Source organism: Annulohypoxylon maeteangense, assembly GCF_022496945.1.
Source record: "Annulohypoxylon maeteangense strain CBS 123835 unplaced genomic scaffold GGS22scaffold_11, whole genome shotgun sequence".
In the NCBI taxonomy this organism is placed as follows: Eukaryota; Fungi; Ascomycota; class Sordariomycetes; order Xylariales; family Hypoxylaceae; genus Annulohypoxylon; species Annulohypoxylon maeteangense.
This window is the reverse complement of record NW_025953258.1, coordinates 1,160,609-1,183,489: the sequence shown is the minus strand read 5'-3', so window position 1 is coordinate 1,183,489 and position 22,881 is coordinate 1,160,609. Positions and strand designations below refer to the sequence as shown.

General features: G+C 46.7%; 10 protein-coding genes across 10 annotated transcripts; 4 read left to right on the top strand and 6 right to left on the bottom strand.

Annotated features, from left to right (window-relative positions):
* Positions 1 to 50: 50 nt before the first annotated feature.
* Positions 51 to 1,809, top strand: GGS22DRAFT_166666 (uncharacterized protein). Its single transcript, XM_047961887.1, has 2 exons — positions 51 to 1,276; positions 1,338 to 1,809. Exons 1-2 carry the CDS (start codon positions 684 to 686, stop codon positions 1,663 to 1,665), a joined length of 921 nt encoding a protein of 306 aa, XP_047817849.1. The 5' UTR covers positions 51 to 683; the 3' UTR covers positions 1,666 to 1,809.
* Positions 1,810 to 1,943: 134 nt separating this feature from the next.
* GGS22DRAFT_166665 (glycoside hydrolase family 3 protein) lies at positions 1,944 to 5,444 on the top strand. Its single transcript, XM_047961886.1, has one exon. It carries the CDS (start codon positions 2,415 to 2,417, stop codon positions 5,301 to 5,303), a length of 2,889 nt encoding a protein of 962 aa, XP_047817848.1. The 5' UTR covers positions 1,944 to 2,414; the 3' UTR covers positions 5,304 to 5,444.
* A 7-nt stretch (positions 5,445 to 5,451) lies between these two features.
* Positions 5,452 to 6,714, bottom strand: GGS22DRAFT_28856 (uncharacterized protein). The gene is made up of 3 exons (XM_047966711.1): positions 6,259 to 6,714; positions 6,086 to 6,198; positions 5,452 to 5,923 (listed from the first exon to the last, which is right to left on the bottom strand). Exons 1-3 carry the CDS (start codon positions 6,489 to 6,491, stop codon positions 5,601 to 5,603), a joined length of 669 nt encoding a protein of 222 aa, XP_047817847.1. The 5' UTR covers positions 6,492 to 6,714; the 3' UTR covers positions 5,452 to 5,600.
* A 1,430-nt stretch (positions 6,715 to 8,144) lies between these two features.
* GGS22DRAFT_189978 (Six-hairpin glycosidase-like protein) lies at positions 8,145 to 10,712 on the bottom strand (the record flags this gene model as incomplete). Its single annotated transcript, XM_047964926.1, has 4 exons — positions 8,145 to 9,384; positions 9,454 to 9,889; positions 9,960 to 10,177; positions 10,231 to 10,712. The coding sequence occupies 4 exons, from the start codon at positions 10,710 to 10,712 to the stop codon at positions 8,145 to 8,147; spliced, it is 2,376 nt and encodes a 791-aa protein (XP_047817846.1).
* Positions 10,713 to 11,104: 392 nt separating this feature from the next.
* On the bottom strand, positions 11,105 to 11,960 carry GGS22DRAFT_28791 (zinc-binding domain-containing protein). Its single transcript, XM_047966709.1, has 3 exons — positions 11,413 to 11,960; positions 11,311 to 11,353; positions 11,105 to 11,259 (listed from the first exon to the last, which is right to left on the bottom strand). The coding sequence occupies exon 1, from the start codon at positions 11,934 to 11,936 to the stop codon at positions 11,436 to 11,438; it is 501 nt and encodes a 166-aa protein (XP_047817845.1). The 5' UTR covers positions 11,937 to 11,960; the 3' UTR covers positions 11,105 to 11,259; positions 11,311 to 11,353; positions 11,413 to 11,435.
* A 591-nt stretch (positions 11,961 to 12,551) lies between these two features.
* Positions 12,552 to 13,849, bottom strand: GGS22DRAFT_28837 (uncharacterized protein). The gene has a single exon (XM_047966710.1). The coding sequence runs from the start codon at positions 13,742 to 13,744 to the stop codon at positions 12,686 to 12,688; it is 1,059 nt and encodes a 352-aa protein (XP_047817844.1). The 5' UTR covers positions 13,745 to 13,849; the 3' UTR covers positions 12,552 to 12,685.
* Positions 13,850 to 14,284: 435 nt separating this feature from the next.
* Positions 14,285 to 15,386, bottom strand: GGS22DRAFT_166655 (uncharacterized protein). The gene is made up of 3 exons (XM_047961885.1): positions 15,243 to 15,386; positions 14,864 to 15,189; positions 14,285 to 14,781 (listed from the first exon to the last, which is right to left on the bottom strand). The coding sequence occupies exons 2-3, from the start codon at positions 15,136 to 15,138 to the stop codon at positions 14,559 to 14,561; spliced, it is 498 nt and encodes a 165-aa protein (XP_047817843.1). The 5' UTR covers positions 15,139 to 15,189; positions 15,243 to 15,386; the 3' UTR covers positions 14,285 to 14,558.
* Positions 15,387 to 15,660: 274 nt separating this feature from the next.
* Positions 15,661 to 17,222, bottom strand: GGS22DRAFT_166653 (FAD/NAD(P)-binding domain-containing protein). Its single transcript, XM_047961884.1, has 4 exons — positions 16,903 to 17,222; positions 16,585 to 16,834; positions 16,233 to 16,511; positions 15,661 to 16,180 (listed from the first exon to the last, which is right to left on the bottom strand). The coding sequence occupies exons 1-4, from the start codon at positions 17,154 to 17,156 to the stop codon at positions 15,701 to 15,703; spliced, it is 1,263 nt and encodes a 420-aa protein (XP_047817842.1). The 5' UTR covers positions 17,157 to 17,222; the 3' UTR covers positions 15,661 to 15,700.
* Positions 17,223 to 18,168: 946 nt separating this feature from the next.
* GGS22DRAFT_166652 (ectonucleotide pyrophosphatase/phosphodiesterase family member 3) lies at positions 18,169 to 20,973 on the top strand. Its single transcript, XM_047961883.1, has 3 exons — positions 18,169 to 19,187; positions 19,243 to 20,212; positions 20,270 to 20,973. Exons 1-3 carry the CDS (start codon positions 18,285 to 18,287, stop codon positions 20,674 to 20,676), a joined length of 2,280 nt encoding a protein of 759 aa, XP_047817841.1. The 5' UTR covers positions 18,169 to 18,284; the 3' UTR covers positions 20,677 to 20,973.
* Positions 20,974 to 21,403: 430 nt separating this feature from the next.
* GGS22DRAFT_28749 (P-loop containing nucleoside triphosphate hydrolase protein) lies at positions 21,404 to 22,881 on the top strand. Its single transcript, XM_047966707.1, has one exon. The coding sequence runs from the start codon at positions 21,598 to 21,600 to the stop codon at positions 22,813 to 22,815; it is 1,218 nt and encodes a 405-aa protein (XP_047817840.1). The 5' UTR covers positions 21,404 to 21,597; the 3' UTR covers positions 22,816 to 22,881.

Below are 22,881 nucleotides of genomic sequence, written 5' to 3'. Positions count from 1 at the left end.
GCTTCTAGAATGTTTATGTTGACCGGCAAGATCCGAATACTTGCCCTATGGTTATGGTTATACGAATAATGAATGTCTACCTAGGAGGTAGGTAGGTCAACAGCAACGGCTCGGCCATATCTCTAGGTGACGTTGACCAGGATGCCGGTGTATACTACCAGACGTCTCTAGATTATTATCCATAACCCCGCTTGAGATTGCCACCACCTGGCATTTATATCTCATAGTCGATCAATGTGTTTTCTCCTGAAGCTAGTAATCCCTACCTTGATTGCATCTAGGGCTACGGCCGAAGTTCTAGACAGCTATTCAGTGAATATGAATTCAAGACTAACGATCGCACCTCCTCTTTCACGACGAGGCCATGGCCCAGGATTGCTTCTTCTAATCGATGAAGAACTTGATCTTCGCAAGCACAAGAGGACCTTAGATCCGCCACCCTTAGTAAAATGGGCAGAGGAAGGATTCGCTGTTGCCCAATTGAGAATCACGACGTCTAATAGGGATCTTAGGGATCTAATACGAGATGGTATCGGTTCAGCGCTCTCAGAATTATCGAGGTTGCCGTCCTGCGACCAAAGCCAGAGAATTGGAATTATTGGTGAGCGAGAGATGGGAAATATTTAGGCACGCAAAGTTGTCACGGCTAAGCTGACCATACGGTATAACAACGAAAAGTTTATATGTCTGTCGTAGAGTCCGCCGTACTAGAAACAATCGAGACTTATCCTGAGATCTGTGCCGTGATCTGGTACGGTGCATCTTCAGCAAGCACTATTAGAAGCGAGCTGCCATGGTTGGCACACATAGTAGGAGCCGTGAAAGCCGAAGGAGATCCGGCAGGTGAAGATCATAATGCGAAGCGCCACTACTATACCCATGCGAAATCATTCTTCGTTATCCCAGCACATGAAGACTATGACGATTCTTCAGCCTCGGTGGCGCATTCAAGGACACTATCTTTCTTGAAGCCGTTGGTCGGCGGACCTCACTTCGACCTTGAGAAAGTTTGGGATGAACACACATATTGGGAATTTGAAGCGCGTTCGGTCGAGGAAACGATGGCGACTATGGTTGAGGAACCCTACGTGAATCACATTCCGACGCTGACCGGGGGCGTCGGGCGAGAGGCTTTGACCAATTTCTACAGGGACCATTTCATCTTTAGTAACCCGCTCGACACAGAGCTTCAACTCGTGAGCCGGACCGTAGGAATAGATCGCGTAGTCGATGAATTCCTTTTCAAGGCTACCCACGACCGCGTGATTGATTGGCTGTATGTACTACGTTGACCATCCCATCGTCAAAGTTTCGAGTAACTTATTTTATATTTCTAGTGCCCCCGGCATTCCGGCAACTGGGAGGCCTATGAGCGTCCCTTTTACGAGTGTAGTTAACATCCGTGGTGATCGCCTCTACCACGAACACATCAGCTGGGATCAGGCAACTTTGTTAAAGCAGTTAGGTTTACTTCCCGACTACCTGCCATTCCCATATTCTATTAGAGGAGATGAAGCTACTGCCAATGATGCAACATTTGAATACCGGCTTCCAGTTGCTGGTACAGAAAGTGCGCTCAAACTCTCCAACGAGAGCTCGGTAGATTCGAACGCGATGCTTCAATATCAGTATAGAGAAACTGTCCATACAGATGTCCTCCATTGAGGGAAGTGGAAACTCGAGATTCGATATCCCACTTACACCACCACAAAGGTGAAATACGGAGGCATCACTTGTTGGTTGTTTGATTTATGTACCGTCAAGAAGCTCCTGCGAGGGAGGTATTAATACCTAGTTGGTTGTGTTGATAGAAAAGCTTGACGAATTCTGAAACTAGTGCGATCCATGTCCATGTCTACCACCTAAGACCTAGGTATTTATAGAGCTGAATCCGTGCCCGCACTCCCCGCGTTCTTAACCTTTTATCTGACCAATCCATGGATATCATAGCTCTATTCAGGTGGAGTTCCCTAACTGCTTAGGGATTACGAGTACCTGGCCAGAACACTAGATCGGGTTTTAGTGAAGATAAACATCCAAGGATGCCTTAAAACATCTCATCCAACCAATGCTAACGAGCTGGTAGTCCAACGCCAAGCTGATCTCCAGGTTTCAAGTAAAAGCTCCAATGTCGGAGTCAACGTTGACCGAGTTTCAACGCGTTATTATAAATACTTACTACTTGGTAGGTAGATATTGATATTCAGAATGAACTCATAATCCTCGTTACGACCGAAGTAGCTCCCTATTTTGCATCGCTCGAAAGTCGGCTGTCTTGGAAATCCGACACATTGAGGGAATCACCTACACTAGATGCTAAAACGCCCGACCGACTCTCTTAGAGCAATTATCATTGTCCAACAAACAACTTGTCGAACCACCCCGGATAATAGGCCAAGGGGCCTCTGACAGCGATGGACTCGAGCAAGGAGCAATTGCTGAGTCCAGGCTCCGACTACGAGCAACCCCATTTCCGACGTTCATATGATGCTCGCGAGTCGTTCGACCTTGACTCAGATCTCGATGCGACCGAATTCCTCCAATCCGATCCCCTCACGTCCTCAAAACCATCCACCGGTGCCTTTTCGACCCAGCCTCGTAACCGTTGGCTACGGAAACCGTGCGGGTGCTTCGCTGGTCGCTCAACCAGATGTATCATCGGTTGCTTGGGTATCTTTGCCCTAGTATGGCTCATCCTGGGCGCTGGTGGCTTCTTCGCGTTTAAGAAATATAAACAATCGCCCCCAGACGGCTTATCACCACCATGGTACCCGACTCCGAAAGGAGGTTCGGCGAGGTCCTGGGCTGATAGCTACCGAAAAGCGAGCGAGATGGTAGCTAAGATGACGCTGCCGGAGAAAGTGAATGTTACAACAGGGACAGGGTGGAAGATGGGTCCAGCTGTAGGAAACACTGGTCCCGCAATCCACGTAGGGTTCCCAGCCCTGTCACTTCAAGATGGACCGCTGGGAATTCGGTTTGCCGATAATGCCACCGCATTCCCCGCGGGTGTAACTGTTGGCGCGACGTGGAACAAGGAGCTGATGTATCAGTGGGGGAACGCCCATGCCATCGAGGCGAGGAAGAAAGGCATCAACGTGATTCTGGGTCCCTGTATCGGCCCGCTGGGTCGAATGCCTGCGGGCGGAAGAAACTGGGAAGGCTTCGGAGCAGATCCCTATCTCCAAGGTATCGCAGCAGCCGAATCTATCAAAGGAATACAGGACGAAGGTGTGATGGCTACCATCAAGCACCTCGTAGCCAACGAGCAAGAGCACTTCCGCCAGCCGTGGGAGTGGGGTCTTCCGAATGCGATCAGCTCCAATATTGATGACCGAACGATGCATGAACTATACCTGTGGCCATTTGGGGACTCCGTCAAGGCTGGCGTGGCGAGTATCATGTGTAGCTATAACATGATCAACAATTCATACGCCTGCGGTAACTCAAAGTTACTCAACGGCCTACTACGCGACGAGATGGGGTTTCAGGGGTTCGTGATGAGTGATTGGCTTGCGCAAAGAAGCGGCGTCTCCACCGCGTTGGCTGGTCTGGACATGACTATGCCCGGAGACGGAGAATTCTGGGAGAATGGTAAATCATTTTGGGGTCCCGAACTAACGAGATCCATCCTTAACGGGTCGGTGCCTCTCGATAGGTTGAATGATATGGTTACCCGAATTGTCGCGGCGTGGTATCAGCTAGGGCAGGACGACGAAGCGAAATTTGACCGCAAAGGTCCCAACTTTTCGTCATGGACTGACGCTCCTGAAGGCGTCTCTGCACCTGGGAGTCCTACAGAGCAGGACCGGGTCCCGGTGAATAAATATATCAACGTGATGGACGACCATGCATTGATCGCGCGGCAGATTGCAGCTGAGGGCACGGTCCTTCTCAAGAACAACGGCTTGCTACCTCTCACCCGCGACGCGAATGGCCACTCCAATAGGACACAGCAACGTGACAACCCGCTTCAGATCGCTATTTTTGGCGAGGACGCAGGACCCGGCGACGGACCCAATAGATGCCCTGATCGGGGATGCAACCAGGGCACGTTGGCTTCGGGTTGGGGTTCTGGCGCTGTTGAGTTTCCCTACCTCGTTACGCCGGTCGAGGCTCTATCTAAGAGTTGGGAAGGTAATGAGAGCGTGAAAGTATCAACTTATCTGACGAATAAGCCACCGTTTGCAAAACAACCCGAGATTTTGCAAGATTCTCAGCTATGTATCGTCTTCGCAAACGCTGACTCTGGCGAAGGATACAAGGCCTGGGAGGGCGTGAAAGGCGATCGACCAGATTTGTTCTTACAGAAAGGGGGAGACGACCTAATTATCCAAGTCGCGCAAGGGTGCCACGGCGGCGACGGGGACGTGCTTGTTGTCATTCATACAGTTGGTCCCGTCGTGATGGAGAAGTGGATCGACATGCCCAATGTCAAGGCAGTCCTTCTCGCAAATCTGCCTGGTCAAGAGAGTGGAAACGCACTTGCAGATGTCATCTTCGGCGACGTCAACCCAAGCGGAAAGTTACCTTGGACTATCGGTAAGACTTTGGAGGACTACGGAGAGGGTGCTAAGATTATGTACATACCCAACGGCGTCGTGCCACAGCAGGACTTCAAAGAGGGCCTCTACGTTGACTACCGACATTTTGACAAGTACGATATAGAGCCACGCTTCGAGTTCGGATTTGGCTTGAGTTATACTACTTTCGACTTCAGCGACTGTGTTGTCAAGGAGCTTAAGAAGAAAAGTGCCTTCCCTGCGCCGCGACCCAAGGATTTCGCTGCCCCGCCGGAATATGATACTACCATTCCTGACGAGGAAGAAACTCTTTTCCCAAAAGACTTTCGAAAGCTCGAGAAATACGTCTATCCATACCTCGATACTATTGATGACATAGTGTCTGACCCATACCCCTATCCCGACGGATACGATGTTAAACAGCCGCCCTCGGGTGCGGGAGGCGAGGAGGGTGGAAATCCTGACCTCTGGGAGACTTACGTCACGGTATCCGTCAACATCACAAATTCTGGAGATAGAGCGGGCAAGGTCGTGTCACAGCTATACCTAGAATACCCGCAAGGTGTCTCTACAGTCGAGTTTCCGGTAAAGGTGCTGCGCGGTTTTAACAAGTTACTGCTAGAAAAAGACGAAGTCAGGACAGTCACATTCAATTTGACGAGGCGAGACTTGAGTTACTGGGATACTGATGCACAAAATTGGGCTATAGTCATTGATGGCGAATATAAATTCTTGGTCGGCCAGAGTTCAAGGGACCTGCCTATTTCTGGTAGCTGGTAAGATTATTACCTACCTACCTAGTATTCCACGGAGGCTTTAAGAGATATAACATGGATGAGTTTAAGCTTTAAACTTATGGTATAGGCAAAAGGGGTAACTAGGCGTTAAAGGAAAATCATTCATTTATTCTCCCTTTTTTACTCAAGTGTCTACCTCTATGTGACTAATCTGTGTCTACGAATAGCGGTGCTAAGCGTAAACGATAGGTAGCTGGTCGAAATGGCAAGGGACTTCCGCCAGTTCGAACCCATCGTCGGCCGATTTATCCATTACCTAGCCTTAGTATTGACTTCAAGACTATTTCCACTGGTGTGGAATTTTCCCTGTATTTCCATCTCCGGTTGGAAGATCCGGTCGAGGCCCCGATTGGCCAGAAAGCTTCGAAAATAGTACCCATGCATCTGAAGTGTTGCTAGAGCTCACGTTTGCGATGGTCGGGATCTCAAGCTTGACCCAACTCGGGGGGTTAACTTCAGGACAGCCGTGCGCGCAAGTCATATCGGGAACTGAAGCGTCGGGCATCCAGCCAATTTGATGCTTACATGGGTAATCACGCTCGTATAGCTTCTCATAATAACCGAAACAGGAGAGCCAACCCCACCAGTTATAGAGCACATCATCTAAATGAAGTTCAATTTAATCCCTCGTTAGCCAATTTCTTCGAATTTCTTATTCAATACCTACTAGGTATCTAGGTACTATTGAGGTATATATTGAAAATGGGGTGTTTCGGGCTGGTGTTAGGGTTTGATAAACGCCGGTAAGCATTTAGGGGGGCCTACTCATGTTGATCTCACTATAGACAATGGTTCCGTCGAATTTGATGCAATCGCAACCCAGATGATAGTGATCTTGGGTGATTTTGCAGTCAAAGCATCGCTGTCTGAAGTTTCCCCTTGGTAGAAAGATCAGCTTGCCTCGTAAAAGATGCGCCAAAGACTCCCAACTTACCTACATTCTCTGAGGGGTCAAGACACCGTCAACATCTGCAATACACCAATCCAACGGGATCGCGGTGTAGGCGTTGATGTTACATACGTGGTCAAGACAGTACGTCCGGGCTTCGCCGTCTTCGTACTCCCAATTCAACTGACAGCCCTGTGTTAGGAAACCAACCGAGTACGCCATCCGTGTCAGAGAGAGCCAGACAGTAAGGTAATTGACGATTTTCAGGTGCTGGCCTCTCATTTTGACTACCTGGTAATGCAATGGTGTTACTATTCCCTTGAAATCAAAGACTTGGGGTATTCAAAAGGTATTTAGTACAAGAATAGAACCGATCGCAACAATCTAGATGAGAAATCATGAAAGTAATTCATGTCCATTGTCGGTACTGGTCGACTGTGAACCATACTGCAGAGCAAACAAAAATACGGGAGAGATGGTGTAACGACATCTACCCAAAAGCCCTATAGCCTGTGGTTACTTACATATTAATAGGTTTTAGGTAGGTAGGTATCCATACCTTACGGCTACACAATATTCAATCTTTAATGTCCAATGAAAGGAAATGTTCATTCAACCAGTATATATCTTCTAAGGGTCCCTGTACATTTCTACATGATTGACACCGTGTACCACAAAGTACCCCTCCGCTCTCGACTAACAAGGCCTCAGGCTCAAGACAGAATCTTTGTGGCACGCCCACCTAACATTAGATGATCCATTGATATCGTGTGTGAGGATGAAGATTCAGGCCCTTGTAACGATACATTTGTGCAAGCTGCAAAAGTTTTGTTCACATATGTTCTCATATGAGTTTAACACTCCAAGTAGATCAGTTCGTCCTCAACTGATATAAGATATGGATATTACCCTATACAGGATGTAGTACCTAGGTAGTAATTATATCTCTTATTAAGCAGTATCGTAGACCGTCCTAGAGTGGACCATAAGGCCGAATCCGCCAACCCGCCAATTCAATTGATGTATTGAAATGAGGTATACAGCACAATACGGTGTAATAACGTACAGTCTAATACATATTCCACACAGTGCCCTGTATCTTACAGGGTTTTATAGCGCTGTAGGGCGCTAAGAGCCCTGTAATTTATAGGGGTTATAGCGTATAGCCTTTTTACGTAGGTACTAGGTAGGTTACCTACCTTAGTACTTGATAGGGCTCAGCGTATGACACGCGACACCCCTCGTTTTGAACTATTACCCGCATATCTGTACCTACCTACCTATTACGTATTTAACTGTATCGAATTAATTGATTTAATTCGTTTCGAAAAGGTTCAAATATTAATAATAAATTTAGAAGGCTTTAGCGTTAGCTTTAGGGCTTTTACATATCTAAAAAGCCACCTATAAGTTATAAGAAGCTAATACGCTATAAAGCCTATAAGTTACAGGGCTTTTAGCGCCCTATAACACTAGGACCCACTATAAGATTATGGATACCGTGTGGATTACAGTTCATACAGTACGTTATTACACTGTATCATACTGTATACATTTTAATATATTAATTAAATTGGCGGGTTGGCGGATTTGGCCTTATGACCCACTCTATGAACCCCTAAATGAATTCATAACTCGCTGACATCGTCAATGAAGTACGTGATGCAGCGATTACCATAATATGCCGCACGTCAATATTCGCATCTACTTGGAAGGAGCGCCCGTCTTTACCTAGTAGTCTTGATGGATTTCCTCAAATAGAGGCTACGGACAAGCCACATCTGATATGGAGACCCAATTTATGAAATCGACGAGATTCTCTTACTCTTCACAGTATCTAGATTCTACATATCTATGTGCTTTCAAGATATAGTACCTGCCTACCTAGTAGGTATATAGCATCATACATTAGCTATGAGCAACGCGCTGTTGTGATTAACCTTGCAAGGTTATCCAGTAAGTCCGGCCAGCTGAGGTCTCAACATATTCGATAGCTTCACCATCAATCTTGAAGGCGAGCCCATCTGCAACTCGGATTGCGAGTCTCCCACCTAGCCGTGACTCAATCTCAGCATGAACGAATTTTCCATCCTTCCATGAAAGCGAAACTTGAAATCCCCCGCGAGCAACTAACCCATTGACTGAGCCCGTCTGGATTTGCGGGGCGGGTGCCGGAAACAAATGAACAAATCCAAGGTGACTCTGCAATAAAGTCTCCGTGAGAGCTGCAACGTATCCAAAGTTGCTATCGATCTGAAAAGTCTCACCAGAAATACGAGTGAATAAATTCGGTAGGAGATGGTTTTGGAGAAGAGCTTGCGCCTCGTTGATAGCGGCTTCACCATCAAGAAGCCTGGCAAGACAGGCGGTCATCCAGGCACGCGACCATCCTGTCCTAGTGCTCGTGCCATTGTTTCGGCGGTCTAAAGAAATTCTAGCGGCATCGGAAAGGGTTCTATTGGTAAGCGGACTGATGCGAGGACCGGGAAATAGATCCCAAAGGTTGGAGAGGTGACGGTGTCCTTGCTCTGCTTCGGCATAGTCATTTCGCCATTCCTGGATTTGGCCATACTGTCCTATTTGGAAGTCCCGTAATCTGGACCGCATTGTGCTAACACCCTCGTCAGCGGAGATGTTTAGTGCTGATGCTGCCTCCATATAACTCGAGAAAAGAGCGTATAGTAGAGAGTTGTCCATAGTTGGGGATACGTCGATCGACCCCTTTGACCCACTCTTTGACATGTTGTCTGGGATCATGTAATCGTTCTCGGGAGAAGGAGAAGGCCCGCTAGAAAGATAGCCTTCGAAATCAAAAGTATAGCATTCATAGAATGCCACTGAGTCGACGAGCAGAGGCCAGACCTGGTTCCGCAGGAAAGCTTTGTCGCCGGTAAAACGATAATGCTCGACCATATGGTTAAGCAGCCAGGGTGTGCTCATAGCCCAAGTCGTATACTCAGTGCCATTGTCGTGGGGCGCCGAGTCTCCCCAGAGATCTAAATTGTGGTGGGATACGTATCCAGGACATCCGTACATTTGTTTCGCTACATCTCGGCCTCGTTGATGACTACGATTCATTAGATCCCAGAGTGGACGAAGAGTATCTCCTAGATTAGTCGTTTCAGCGAGCCAATAGTTCATTTGAAGATTAATGTTTACAGTGTATTTGCTTCCCCTATAATTGAATTAGCCGCCTATCAACGTCTCCGCAACCACGGATAAATGTTGGTAGAGTTAAACGCACCAAGGAGGACTATAGTTGTCATTCCAAATGCCTTGAAGGTTAGCCGGCACACCTAAGCCTGCACCTCCAGTGTCACTTGATGATGAGATAAGTAAGTGGCGACCAAAATTGTACATGAGGACCATGAACTCCTTATCGGAGTTAGGGTCGGCTTCGTAGTTGGCGATACGTTGATCAGTAGGCAGCAGGGCTGTCGACGAGTTACTTATCCCGAGGTCTAAATTTACGCGACTCATCATCGATTGGTGCCTTCTGGTAGACTGCGACATAAGCCCCTCAAACCCGGTTGATACCGCGTCGTTCAACTTATCGCGAACGGAGGTTTCGTATCGATCCTCAGTTCCCCATTGGAACTCTGTCTCGGTATCATAAAATATATCAACGGTCGTTGCACCAGTGACAGTAAGAGATTGGCCATCACCTGAAGTAATTTTGCCTGTGTAGGTAAGTATGTAGATTAGCAAGGTAGAGGAAGTTAAACGGTACGAGAATATCCTGTTCCATACCGATATCTGATATCACTCTCACACCAGACGAAAATGCAATAGATCGAGCGTCGGATCCACCAATATCTTGAAAGATCATACCATTCGTTGGTGAAGCTACAGTTCGAAGCACGCCATAGGCACGGTGTAGACTAATTGTCACATTGATGCTAGCTTTTACGCTGGCGTTTAGCCTCATGGCAATAACCCCTGATGGGAAGGCTGCGACGACCTCGCGACTTGATCTCTAGTTAGCATATTAAGGGAAAGGTATGCCAGTCAGTCGCCATACTTGTAGGTAACGTTTTGATAATTATAGTTAAGGCCTGTACATCCATTGAGAGTATCAAGCCACCTTTCGTAGTTTGAAGTCTGATTTATAGAATGACCAAAGTCGAGTTTCATATCATTAGTGACACTGAAAGCTCGGTTAGTGGTCGGAGTCGCAGTCAAATTCTGCAAAGCAAGATCCGAACCAGCCGTGATTTGGCCTGACTTAAGTAAATCAATAACTTCTGGATAAGCATCTCGGGCACCTGGATTAACTCGATTTTGATAAGGTCCACTCCATACAGAAGCTTCATTCAATATGATTCTCTCAGGGGCCGAGCCAAGAACCAACGCTCCGATCCGGCCATTTCCAATAGCAAGACCTGAAGTAAACCCAGTCCCGGGTGTGGTGTACCAGAGACTATGAGAGCCAGAATAATCAGTACCCAGGCTCAAGGTTAAGGGCACAATTTGCAGAAGAATCCACGCAACTGAGAGCTGCATGATGACAACATACATTAACTATAATTTTGGATACATTTACGTACCCAGTGACTATTATTATATGATTTATGATCCCTCGTCGTACCTCGGAATGATATATACACTAGTCAAGTCTCTCGGTCGTCTTTGCAAATTGAAAAGTGTAACGTTCTCGTTGACGTTACAAGGATGAAAAACCCACGAGACATACGTTCCTCCACTCCGGAGTAATAAAATACACCACTCAGAGAGGGGACAAACCCCGCATACCGCCGTAGATGCTGTTCGTGTAAGTGGAGACACGATCTGAAGGTAGCAACAGGAGGAATCACGGTCATGATGAACACAATCGTCAATTTCGATTGCCTCATAATCTGAATAGGCGGATTTATTACTCCGAATCGCACTCACTAGAGGCTTAACAACTTAAGCACTACCTCCTAGTACAGACCGATCGTAGAAATCGAACATTCCATAGTGAAAAAGGCTATTGGGCGACCTAAGATCATCACAAAATCCTATACAATCCGACCCGAGTAGGTAGCTACGAACACATCGCCAAACAAGACTATAGTAGGTAGTTAGGTAGATAGGTTTCATCTTAGACTGATCTACTTACAAAATAAAGGTAGATTTTCATCACTAAGATGCTGTATAAAGGGCTATAGAAAGAGTTAAGGTTAATGAGAGCTAGATGTATGAGAGGGGACGACTGACAAACCTCGACAAAGCAGCTTTTTCTTATTAGATCCTACGCCCGCCTTGTTGGCAATAGCCCATCTTGCAGCCCTCGCAGAGATCTTCTCTGTGTGGCGGAGATTGACCGATTTTATGGTCGGGCGGCTTGACACTGATACCCCCCCATTTATTGAGCCTATATGCTACCCGCTCGAGGTATGAGTTATCATCCAACGTCAAAGTACCGAGCGCGTTGCATAATCGACAACGTTGGCCAAATACTTCCGCGTTGTATCCGTTCCCAGAATACCCCCTAATCAAAATTGCCACCCTATTACTGCTCCATCCATCGCTAGAGCAGCCATCATTATCGCATTTGAACTTGCCCATGACATTCGTCTCGTATTTTTTATCAGCTTCGTCACCCGCCCTACTATTGAACCAGGGCTTTTTGATATTGGGGGACACTGCCTTCAAGACGTCACGATGTAGCTGAGGATACATGTAGGAGACATTCTTCCCTTTTCTAGCTCTTTTAGATTTGGGCTTCGGAAATTTATTCGGCATTTTTTGTAGAGCTGTGTAACAGTGTGGTCAGGCAGTGATATTACAAGCAAGGTGGGAGTATAGGTACCTTGCATCACTCGTAATATACCATACAATAAACCTAGGTTCTTAGCCTAGCAAGCAAGCTTATGGCGACGTTCAACTTCGTGATCACGGTATTGCTTTTGTTGAAGTCGGAAGCGTTCTCTCGTGGAAGGTCAGAAACGTTGACACGTTTTCTTTGTCCGTAGGTATTATAGCGTGTCTATGGCTTTTATTTTCCAGAAACTGAGCTGTCATTTGACATTCTGCACGAAGCTCTTATTCATGCGCGATGTGCGCGCGTTTGTTGGTTCCCTTCTATCGTTCTCCCTATCAATTGGCCAGGAATGACACGTCAACCCGGATAGCGACCAGTCATGGAAACGTATTTTTCGAGACGTAGAGAAAATGTCTTTCGTTATGCTGAGCATGCATAGGTAATAAAATGTATAATGCAACATCTCTAGAAATCAGGTACGTCGAGTAATAGAATAGTGCGGAACGGGCTTCGATCCTCGAGTAATCCGGAGTACGGTTGACGAATCAAGGTCACACAGCTCCCTACTACCTTCACAATGGCTTGCGATATACCTACTGGTAGGTACCTAGGTACTCTGTAGACTAGATAGATCAGTACTCTTTGTAGGGTCTACATAGAAATTTGCATGTGGACGTTCTAGGAATTAAAATTCTCCAAAATATCAACACATTTAGAGATCCCCGTGTCGTCATATAGTAGATTGAAATATGTGATTCTGGAGATCTTTAATCATCTCAACAAGAGAATCTTCGCGGACGCGAATCGCACTTCGCGCTAAGTCCGGTACAATAACCAGCGTAACGCCACCGAAAGACTGGAAATCTCCCCGGTACCCAATGGTCTGCTTAGGGGTTGTCGCCTCCGCTACGACTCCTCGTGCTCGCGCTATCATTGTATCCATGATGTTGAGAAGAATGAATGACTGGGTGTCTGTTTGTGTTGGTAAGGAGAATGAGCCTATGGTGAAGTCTGGTATTTGAAATGGATATCGGATAGGGGAATCAGGTTCCCTGTTCTTGGCAGAATCCTTCATCAGTCGTAAGATTCTGTCGTGAGTTTCTATTAGGTGAAGATAGGTTGAAAATATGAGTAGTTCCGAAGCCGGATCGAGAGAAAATAGAGTGCGTTTCGCTTCTGCTGTCTGCCCGGGGGTATCGCTATGAGAGGGGGGTAATCCCAAGCAGAGTTGACTCATAACATCAATGAATACCTGAGATAGGTTGAATGTTTGATCTATACTGAAAAGCTTGGTTCTCTCTGGTTGAAACGGGCTACTGTCAGTGCTGTTTGGGTTAATTTCAGGAATTGTGCTTAGTTGACTCATTAAATTGATATTCAGATCCGACAGTTTTTGAAGCAGGCTTATGAGATCACAAACAGGCTCTTGGGTAGGTGATGATGATTCTCCTATGGGGCTCGGTTGGTAGCCGTTAACTGCGGAAGAGCTTGCGGCGGGACACGACTTGGCTATGACCCTCGAAGTTGACAACCCATTTTCTAATGACTGACCTGATGGGTGAAGCGCAGAAGTTACCGATCCTAGTGGTGTTGGTTTGAGTACCTCTCTGGACGCAGCTTGTGCGTGACGTCTCGAAGCCGGAGGGCTAGAGACACAGCCAATGTTTGCGCGAAGGCAGCGTTGACATGACTCGTTGTCGTTGTCCCTGAAACATTTTGATTTAGATTGATGGCATCTGTCGCAAGCCCTTCTTAATTGATTCTGCCGTTCGGGTTGAAAGTGTATCATGGCGTTGGACTTCGACACCAATAAATACTAGGTACCTAGGTAAAGGTAGGTAGGTAGTAAATAGATATTAGACAGAGTTAGTTTAGGCGTGTGTGGAGTTTACTGGGGGGATCTGGAGCGCTATAAATAGTACCTACCACCTGATCCATCCATAAGCCTACCTACCTACCTAGGGAACAACCTTGAACCTACCAAATTTCTGTGGGCGCTTCCAGTGGAAACATCGCTGTCTTGACTTCCAACCTAGAAGGTTCGCAGCCGTATAAAACATACTACAATATAATGAACTGTATTTAGGTAAACTTGCATTAATATAACCAACCAAAATTAATTGCGTATGATATTATGTTCAGATTTTTGAAAACTTTTACCACGTGTAGTAATTATGTCGTGAGGTTGATACGTTTTAGCAATTTCGGGCGAGATAATTGTCCCTTAAATTACGAGGCACAGGTAGTTGTTTGCCGCTAAAATAAGCGCAATTGAGCATAGGTATTGTACAATACCTACCTGGTCAGGTATCTGGATAGTACCAAGTTGATTCGCCTACTAGGTACATATAGGTACCTACCTAGGTAGGGCATGTTCCCTCAAGTATTCCATCAATTTTGCCTTTAACTACTTACCCACAATATGACGTAAACATCATCGTACCAGTATGATAAAATTGGAAAAAAAAACCCCCAAAAAAACTTATACTTGAACTCTAGGTAGGTAGGTAGTTAGGTAATTGTTCGGATTCCCCTCTTGCCTCTTGGAAAGCATACTTGTATAGGTATCTATCACAAATTATCTTCAACTGTAACGTTTATCTCTACCATACCAAGCGACAGGACTGCCAGTAGTCGACGTCAGTTGAACACCCGTCGCCCCAATACTTGTGTCCGCAATGGTGGCAGCCCCATTGTCGAATTTCCTGGTAGTCCCACCACATCTCGTTGCCAGATCTAACACAGTGACTAGGACCTTGGATGATAACGCCGCAGCCGAAATCGGTGACTTGACCGTGGCAGACACCAAAGTGTGGCTTTCCACTTCTATCAAGTTACATACGTTAGCGAACAAACATTCGAGTATCAACGATTATAACGATGATAAAGTTAGGAAAAGTGAACGTACCCAATCGCTCCGTAGTTGACATCGTCATTGCGAATGAGTTTCGAGTTCACGCCTTCGTCGCACCAGACCACTTTCACAGTTGGGCACATGATACTTCCGCCGCAATCATAGGTGGCATTATAATCGAACCGAGAGCTTTCTGCGGTCGGTTGGGATGCGAGGTTCTGGTTTCCATCGTAAGAGGCGGTCTCGTTGTAGGTAGTGCTATGCGGAATAACCAAAGACGTGGCTCCAGATATATAAGCCAAGACGATTGGCAAGGTAAAAAAACGCATATTAACAGTTTTATTTTGAAACAGGGCTCGAGAAGAATATTTTTGTTGATACTGTTGCGTCAAATCAATAAAATATTGCAACGCGGAATGGGTCTTTTCAATACCACAGATGATCAGAATCGGAGATAACAATCCGTAGCAACGATTTACATTTACTTAAAAGTAAATTTCGGGGAATAAATCGCACTTTCCTAGGTAGGTATGTATCTAGAATCTAGAGTTTGTATGTCATTTAGTTTGATATCTCCTTACCTACTAGGTATTTAGGTAGGTATGTACGTCTTTTTTACGTGGGTTAGTAAATGGGATGCATCATGTCAGATAGATAGAATAGGGGGCTTGAACTCGGAGTTAGAATTAGCACCTGGGTATTTTGACCCCTGAATGAACCAGCGATGTTTGCTGATTAATGTTTGAATGTGGCGTTTAACACTTTATAACCTTGGAAAGTTACCTAGGTGCCTCGATATTTATTTTCAGGAGATGATTGACTGTGAGTTTCGGTACCAGGTACCTAGTATTATTCGGTTGATCAATACCTTAACTTAAACCTAGAACTTCTTTAAGTATAAGTTGCATCAAGCTGTTGGGCGTACTCCTCCCAAGCAGCACCAATATCATTCTTATAAATCCAGGACATATCTTTCCCGCCATCTGTGATAATCTTGTTTTTAACTCGTTCGTCAAACGTCGGGTTCCCAAGCGCCTTCAGCTTTGCGGTGCGTTTGTCGGCCTCAGAAGCAAGGTGCGCGTACATTCGTGAATAGTAGGGTAATCGGATAGCATCAAATAGGGGTAAAGCCTTGCCAGTATCATTTCCCCAATATTCAAGAGCTCGCGCCAAAATGTAGCCATCTTCGATGGCAAACCCGGCCCCAGATCCAAATGCCCCAGATAAGGCATGTGATGAATCCCCGACGAGTACGATCTTATTGTCCCACGCCGTGAGTTGCGCCAATTCGGGACCGGCAAATGCAGCAAACTCTCGCCAGCCATCTGGAGGTACCCTTCCGAGCGCTTCCCTAATTTGAGGTAGATATTCCTGTTCCCGGTCAACCTAGTCCCACTGTGAAATAATAGATAAGATATCATACCGTAAAATGTGATTCGACGTGCGAGTTTTCCACAGGAACCCCCCAACTTTTCTTGTTAGCGCTATGTATTTCCGGATCTTGCCATGCTCTAGAGGCTATCTCCCATAGTCCTTCTCCGACAGGAGAAAAATAGACGTGCGTGGTTGGTGTATGCCACCAACCGGTAATTTCGAAGCGAGGGTCCAGGTCCTTTACGTCATCCCAAGGTAGAAGGGTTCTCCATATAGTTGTTCCAGTAAATTTGATTTCATAGTCCGGCCAAGCGGTATCGCGAACGACCTAATTTTTTCATAGTAAGAAAAGTCTGTTGGGTTGAGTACCTAGGTAGGTACGGAAGCAAGCATGTTCTTACAGATCTAATGCCATCGGCACCAACTACCAGGTCAACAGTCGTGGTAGTACCATCTTCGAAATACAATTCAACACCTTCACGATCCTTATTAACCATCCGCACCAGTCTTTTAGAGAGTTGCAATATGCCAGGCTTCACATGAGCTAACAAGGCGGATTGAAGCTTTGTCCGCTGAGTGCGAACTGGAGGACGTCCAGTTTCATCCCGTACCTTCTCACGGCGAGCTAATTCCTCTCCAGAACGCCCGTTCCTTATTGTAAGTTAGCCAAAGGGTGTAACTAGGTAGGTACCTAGGTAATCAATGAATGGGGGACTCACATATTGAGGACTGTCCATGTCGGATGTCCACTAGTTAACGTATCTGCGACTCCAAGCAACTCTAACGCATTCCATGTATTCGAACCAATGCTTATGCCAGCGCCTACTTCTCGTAACACAGTTGCTTGTTCATAAATGTTTACAGTGACATTCGGGATTTTAGAAAGGGCAATAGCTGTTGCGAGACCGCCGGGACCACCCCCGATAATGGCCACACGCAAATGGGATGGAGATGGGTTCCCGTTCACTGTCATCTTGCAAATTACCAACAGTTTACCTAGGTAGTTAGTATTTATGATAAATTGCGTAACACATGGATTAGAGAACACAGCAAGTTATACTTATACAATACCTAATTAGTTAAACTACGGTGATTCAATTTACAAAGTCTGACCAAGCAGTATAACGTCAACTATCACGTGAATGACGTGCGAAGGGCTAATTCTGTGCTTGAGATTACTGATAAGTCTAGATTCCTTGAATGGCTTCATAGACATATGATCTTGTGGGATTCTCGGCGTGTTCGGAGAGGAGAAGCCTAAGGATCACAGCGTGATAGTGGACAGCAAAATTATGAAGTCTTTTTATGAGGTTGCACGTCATAATAACCCCTGTCCCGCTCACAGTTAACCAACTAATTACCAGATTAAAGCCTGGCATTGGTCTCAACAGCTGTATAATTGGCCACTTGAAATTCTCTTGGCTTCATAGGTATAAAAAGACATTCTGCAGGTATTCACGACCTACCTTACCAAATCATCTTCAATAATTGATTTAGTAATTCAAAGCCCAAAAGTCCTAATCGCAAGTCCTATTAAACTGAAACATATTAAATATGAAAGAAGCACCTAGGGATTCAAATTTGGTATTTTTATGCTGCATCATCCGACTTATGAATTACCCCAGGATTCTCGTGCTCTGTATGAGATGAGGTGGAAGGTGACCAAATTCATTCAGATGATACGTACGTGGGTGCGCGGTATGTACAGTACATACCCTAGGTATGTAAATAATGATCGATTAGCCAAAAATAGAACCTTGATGGTTTGCAGCTAGGGTGGCTGGTCTTACGCAAGGACCACCTGACAAAGCTAAAATTGTGGCTTCTAGGTCACAGAGAGGAGACTTAATTGGACAATCTCTGCGAGATATCGAGCCTTGAACTAGGCTATATCGGATGGTGGCTTGATCTTCTGCATGGAATTAAGCGTGTACCTAGGTACCTACCACGCGGCCGCTAACTTTGAAATGTTCAAACCCTTGATTCCAGGTTCCAACATCAGTCTTATATTTTACAAAAATGCTTATTGACAACTATCCGAACCAAGCCTAGCAATGAGCTCGCCTTCGTATCCTTATAGACGCGCAAGTATTCAATCAAAATGCCTCTCCAATCATTGAATACCAACGTTGAGAGGGATGGGTCCCTCCTCTCCCCCGTCCGCTACGACGACGATGCCATATCACTACATAGTCGAAGTGACCAGGATACCGATAGCGAGGATGACGAACTACTAGCCGCTGCGCGAAACAGTAGGGAGCTACGCGCACGCGATCGTATGGTGTTGATGGAAGAAGAAGAGTTGGATAAGCTGGTAACTGATTCGAGAGCTCGACGCGAACGAGAAAGGAGAGGAAGTAGTATTCACAGGCGAGGGAGCAACCTTGCACTGCCGAACCCCATACGAATGCTAAGAGGTTATAACCTCACGGGATCTGGAAGCGCAATAGACGATGCTGGAAGTTCGGCAGAGGATTTACATCTTGAGAAACGAAGAAATAGGCGAACACGCCGTAAAGAAAGAAAAGACCGGCTGCTCAAGGAAGCTCGTGATGGCGAAGATGGCGAGCTTATGTACGAAATGGAATCAGGTAAAATGAAGGACGGAAGTTCTACCGGCGACAGTAGCGACCGAGACGACAGTGACGAACTCGATCGCAAGCGGTTAATTCAGGTTTCGGACGCGAAGACTGAGAAGAAGAGACGATGGAAGAAATGGCTGCTCATACACGCTACTATCATAGTTGGTGTGACATTCTTAGGCCTCGTCATCTGGAAGCTTGTTCAAAGCAGTAGAACGGAAGAGGAAGCGCATGTAGTGGTTCCCACCCAGCTAGTCAGCAATGGTTCTGCTCTGTTCCTGCCAACTACCCTGATTATTAGTCTCGATGGATTTCGAGCGGATTTCCTAAACCGAGGTCTAACTCCAAGATTGAATGCATTCATCAAGGAGGGTGTTTCACCGTTATATATGACTCCATCGTTCCCTTCCGTTACATTCCCGGTAAGTTTCCTTTCCTTGATTTTCATCGTTATTTCCTCAACTTATATATTAATAGAATCACTACACGCTTGCGACTGGTTTATACCCGGAGAGCCACGGTGTAGTGGGAAATACCTTCTGGGATCCAGAGTTAGAAGGGGAGTTTTATTATACTGACCCCGACCGAAGTCTTGACCCCAAGTGGTGGGCTGGTGAACCGTTTTGGGTCACTGCTGAGGAGCAAGGTGTTCGCACAGCCGTTCATATGTGGCCTGGAAGCGAAGCACATATCATGGGAATAGAGCCGAGCTTCTTGGATAAATTTAACGGCAAAGAGAAACTGAACAAGAAGGTCGATCGAATTCTCGAATTTATTGATAAACCAGGAGTAGAAACTCCGGACGCGGACCCCAAGGACGTAAGACCCCAAATCATAGCCGCCTACGTCCCTAACGTCGACTCGGACGGCCATCGTTATGGTCCCAACAGTACTCGGATACGGTCAACGATACATTCAGTCGACAAGATGTTGAATAGGCTCTTTCATGGGCTTGAGAAGAGAAATCTTACCGACATTGTCAACGTAATCATCGTCTCCGACCACGGTATGGCCACGACGGACGTTAGTCGCATGATTCAAATTGAAGATCTAGTGGACATGGAGAAAGTCGAGCATCTCGATGGATGGCCATTGGTCGGTATCCGACCGAAGAATATGGAGGATCTACAGTTACTGTACGATCAAGCTGCTGAAAAGGCCAAGTCAAACCCAAACTTCGAAGTGTACTTGAGAGACAAGAACATGCCAGAGCGTTATCACTTCAGCAATAATAAGCGCATTGCACCTCTGTGGATTATTCCCAAGACAGGATGGGCGATTGTTAAGCGGGAGGAGTTCGATATCCCAAAGGCGAAGGCTAAGAATCGCGTTTACCACCCAAGGGGCCTCCACGGTTACGATCATGAACACCCTTTGATGAGAGCCATTTTTGTCGCCCGCGGCCCTGCCTTCCCACACCAACCTCACAGCAAAGTCGAAATATTCCGTATGTAGCTTCAATTGCCATGTCATTAACACTATATTTAACACTAACTTTCTACAGAAAACGTCAACGTCTATAACATTCTCTGCGACTCTGTTGGTATGAAGGCTATGCCGAATAATGGAACACTGCATCTACCGCTCAAGATTTCTGGCCTACATGACCCAGATACACCAATTGAGGAACCGGCTGACCCTGTTCCTATCGAAACATCACCTGAAGGGGATGTTGCTACGGGAACAACATCTAATCCTCAAGTAGAGACGACTTCCGAAAATACAGAGCCGTCTTCGACGGTTGGCGTAGATCCAGTAGTCGATAAGCCAAGCGAAGAAAGTCCACCGACAAACGATGACGAGAATGAGAGCGCCGGGTTACCATGGTGGCAGAATACCTGGGATTGGGTGAAGAACAAGTTCGATGGTTTAATTGATACGGTGAAAGGAATCGGTAAAGGGTCATCGTAGGGTAGTCTTTATGCTTTACTATTTCTTCTCCTTTTGATCTTGGTGTTCCTCCCTTAGCGGAGGAAATGTCGCACTTGGGAATTTGTATATTAATCAGGGAATTGGTGTTGGTGGCGTTTTCTAATTTTGCGTAGGGCGTTGAAGTCGGGTCTCCTTGCATAGAACTTGTTGGTAGAGTAATTACCTATGGAGAGTGGGGGTACGATACGAACTGCGATCGTTATTCTGGATAGGTACCTAGTAGCTTCAGAATAGTGTACCTAAGGAATACTAGTAAATGGAACTATTAATACCGTACTCAAGATTGGTACTACCATTGCTCTATGAAATCTGCAAGCCATCCATACGTGAATATAAAATATGTACCTAAGTACTAAGCCTCATGTCTATATACCTACCTAGGTACCTAGGATTCTTCTACTAATATCGTCCGTATTACCACGCGATCAAAGTTATCATGTACCTTGAGGCGTTTTATTCTATTTCGCGAACACGTTGGTAGATAGGTACATACATTGACTCAGCAAATTTTTAGACAGTCTTGAAAGGGGGGGTGGATACATATGAGCCACAGACAGGGGTAATAAAGCGGACCACTGGCATACGTTTGCTTTCCATCTCCACCTACCCAAAGATCTCATGGACAGTTACGTCATCGCCCCTCAGACCCCTGAACCAGTTGACCCACCTCGTACGAGGCTGATGCAGCATCTTCAGTAAGGCTGAACAAAAATTGAGATTTCTCTTAAACCCACCTTCACCGACGACGAGCTCAATGGACCGCAATCGAAGCCTTACGAATCCGATTTAGTTTATAAATAGCTAAAAGCACAATGATAGTCGATCTTACCGCAATTCTAATCGAAAATCCTGAGTCGCGCCCGCCCTAAATACCTAGTACCTAGGTACTTACCTACCACGATGGCAGCGCCCCTCAAGACTGCCGCCGCATCGGCCGGCTCCTTCATACCGCGCGCCGTGTTCGAAGTGTCGCCCTCAATAACGCGGTCCTATTTCCTAGGACATCATGTGGGCGCGTTGACATCGATGCGCAAGATCTTATCGAACATAGGTCTGGTTCTCGAGTGCCGCGACAGCCGGGTCCCCGTCACATCTACGAACCCGCTTCTCGAGACCGCGCTCGCGGGACGCGACCGGATCATCGTGTACACAAAGTCCGACCTGTGCGCCCCTGCCTCTGCGAACCGGTGGATGGAGAAGCAACGACAACTACTCATAGACTACCACGCCACGCGCTCGGGCATAACCTTCGAAAAGGAGAATGGCAACAACACAGACCAAGACAGTAGTTGGAATCCGATTAATAGCGATAGCGGTAGAAGGAGAGCGAGGAAAGGAAAGAAAGGTGCGGATGACAAGACACAAGTCGTATTCACAGACGAGCGCAACCCGCGCTCAATTCAACATCTCATCGACGCGATCAAAACCCGCGCCATAGCCACAGACACATTAACCGGACTCCGCGCCCTCGTTGTCGGCATGCCCAACGCAGGAAAATCAACCCTCCTTAACGCGCTCCGCCGCGTCGGCCTCTCGCTCCCGAAAGCCGCGCGCACCGGCTCGCAACCGGGTATAACGCGCAAGCTAGGGACACCGGTGCGTGTGATCGCAGAAGACAGCGCCTCGGGCATCGAGCAAGGCGTCTTCGTTGTCGACACCCCAGGAGTATTCGTGCCGTACGTCGGGGACGCTGCAGCCATGCTCAAGCTCTCGTTAGTGGGATGCGTGAAGGACGGATTAGTCCCCCTGGAAGTGGTGGCCGATTACCTCCTCTTCAACCTGAATCTGCGAGATCCAGGGATATACGCGGAGCTGTCCCCACCGACGAACGATGTCCTGGAATTTCTGGACGCGGTGGCGGTGCGCACGGGGAAGTTGCAGAAGGGTGGTGTGCCGAGGCGCGAGCAGGCTGCCGATTGGATTGTGCAGCAATGGCGGAAGGGGAACCTGGGGCTGTTCGGGTTAGATGATATTAGCGAAGAGAACTTGAAAGAGAAAGCGAGGAGGGAAAGGCTTGGGGAGGAGGAACACGTTAGTATGAACCAGGCTAAGAAGAGAGAGAAGGAGGCGAGGAAAGCCAGACATAGTGCTAAAAGACAGGCAACCGAGGGAGCTTGACCGTCTTTAAATAGCATTGGGCTATGGGCAAGAGACATGGAGACATCTAGACAAACATCGAGGACG

Bases quoted from the DNA above. Each gene is read 5' to 3' on its own strand.
- GGS22DRAFT_166655 (XM_047961885.1), bottom strand. From the start codon at position 15,138: ATGCGTTTTTTTACCTTGCCAATCGTCTTGGCTTATATATCTGGAGCC. The intron at 14,782-14,863 runs GTACGTTCACTT...GTAACTTGATAG, and splicing joins GTCAACTACGGAGCGATTGG to AAGTGGAAAGCCACACTTTG.
- GGS22DRAFT_28856 (XM_047966711.1), bottom strand. From the start codon at position 6,491: ATGAGAGGCCAGCACCTGAAAATCGTCAATTACCTTACTGTCTGGCTC. The intron at 6,199-6,258 runs GTAGGTAAGTTG...CTTTCTACCAAG, and splicing joins GTCTTGACCCCTCAGAGAAT to GGGAAACTTCAGACAGCGAT. The intron at 5,924-6,085 runs GTAGGCCCCCCT...AACTTCATTTAG, and splicing joins CTATAGTGAGATCAACATGA to ATGATGTGCTCTATAACTGG.
- GGS22DRAFT_166652 (XM_047961883.1), top strand. From the start codon at position 18,285: ATGCCTCTCCAATCATTGAATACCAACGTTGAGAGGGATGGGTCCCTC. The intron at 19,188-19,242 runs GTAAGTTTCCTT...ATATATTAATAG, and splicing joins TCCCTTCCGTTACATTCCCG to AATCACTACACGCTTGCGAC. The intron at 20,213-20,269 runs GTATGTAGCTTC...AACTTTCTACAG, and splicing joins CAGCAAAGTCGAAATATTCC to AAAACGTCAACGTCTATAAC.
- GGS22DRAFT_166665 (XM_047961886.1), top strand. From the start codon at position 2,415: ATGGACTCGAGCAAGGAGCAATTGCTGAGTCCAGGCTCCGACTACGAG.
- GGS22DRAFT_166666 (XM_047961887.1), top strand. From the start codon at position 684: ATGTCTGTCGTAGAGTCCGCCGTACTAGAAACAATCGAGACTTATCCT. The intron at 1,277-1,337 runs GTATGTACTACG...TTATATTTCTAG, and splicing joins GACCGCGTGATTGATTGGCT to TGCCCCCGGCATTCCGGCAA.
- GGS22DRAFT_28791 (XM_047966709.1), bottom strand. From the start codon at position 11,936: ATGCCGAATAAATTTCCGAAGCCCAAATCTAAAAGAGCTAGAAAAGGG.
- GGS22DRAFT_166653 (XM_047961884.1), bottom strand. From the start codon at position 17,156: ATGACAGTGAACGGGAACCCATCTCCATCCCATTTGCGTGTGGCCATT. The intron at 16,835-16,902 runs GTGAGTCCCCCA...ACTTACAATAAG, and splicing joins ACATGGACAGTCCTCAATAT to GAACGGGCGTTCTGGAGAGG. The intron at 16,181-16,232 runs GTATGATATCTT...GACCGGGAACAG, and splicing joins ACGTCGAATCACATTTTACG to GAATATCTACCTCAAATTAG.
- GGS22DRAFT_28837 (XM_047966710.1), bottom strand. From the start codon at position 13,744: ATGATACACTTTCAACCCGAACGGCAGAATCAATTAAGAAGGGCTTGC.
- GGS22DRAFT_28749 (XM_047966707.1), top strand. From the start codon at position 21,598: ATGGCAGCGCCCCTCAAGACTGCCGCCGCATCGGCCGGCTCCTTCATA.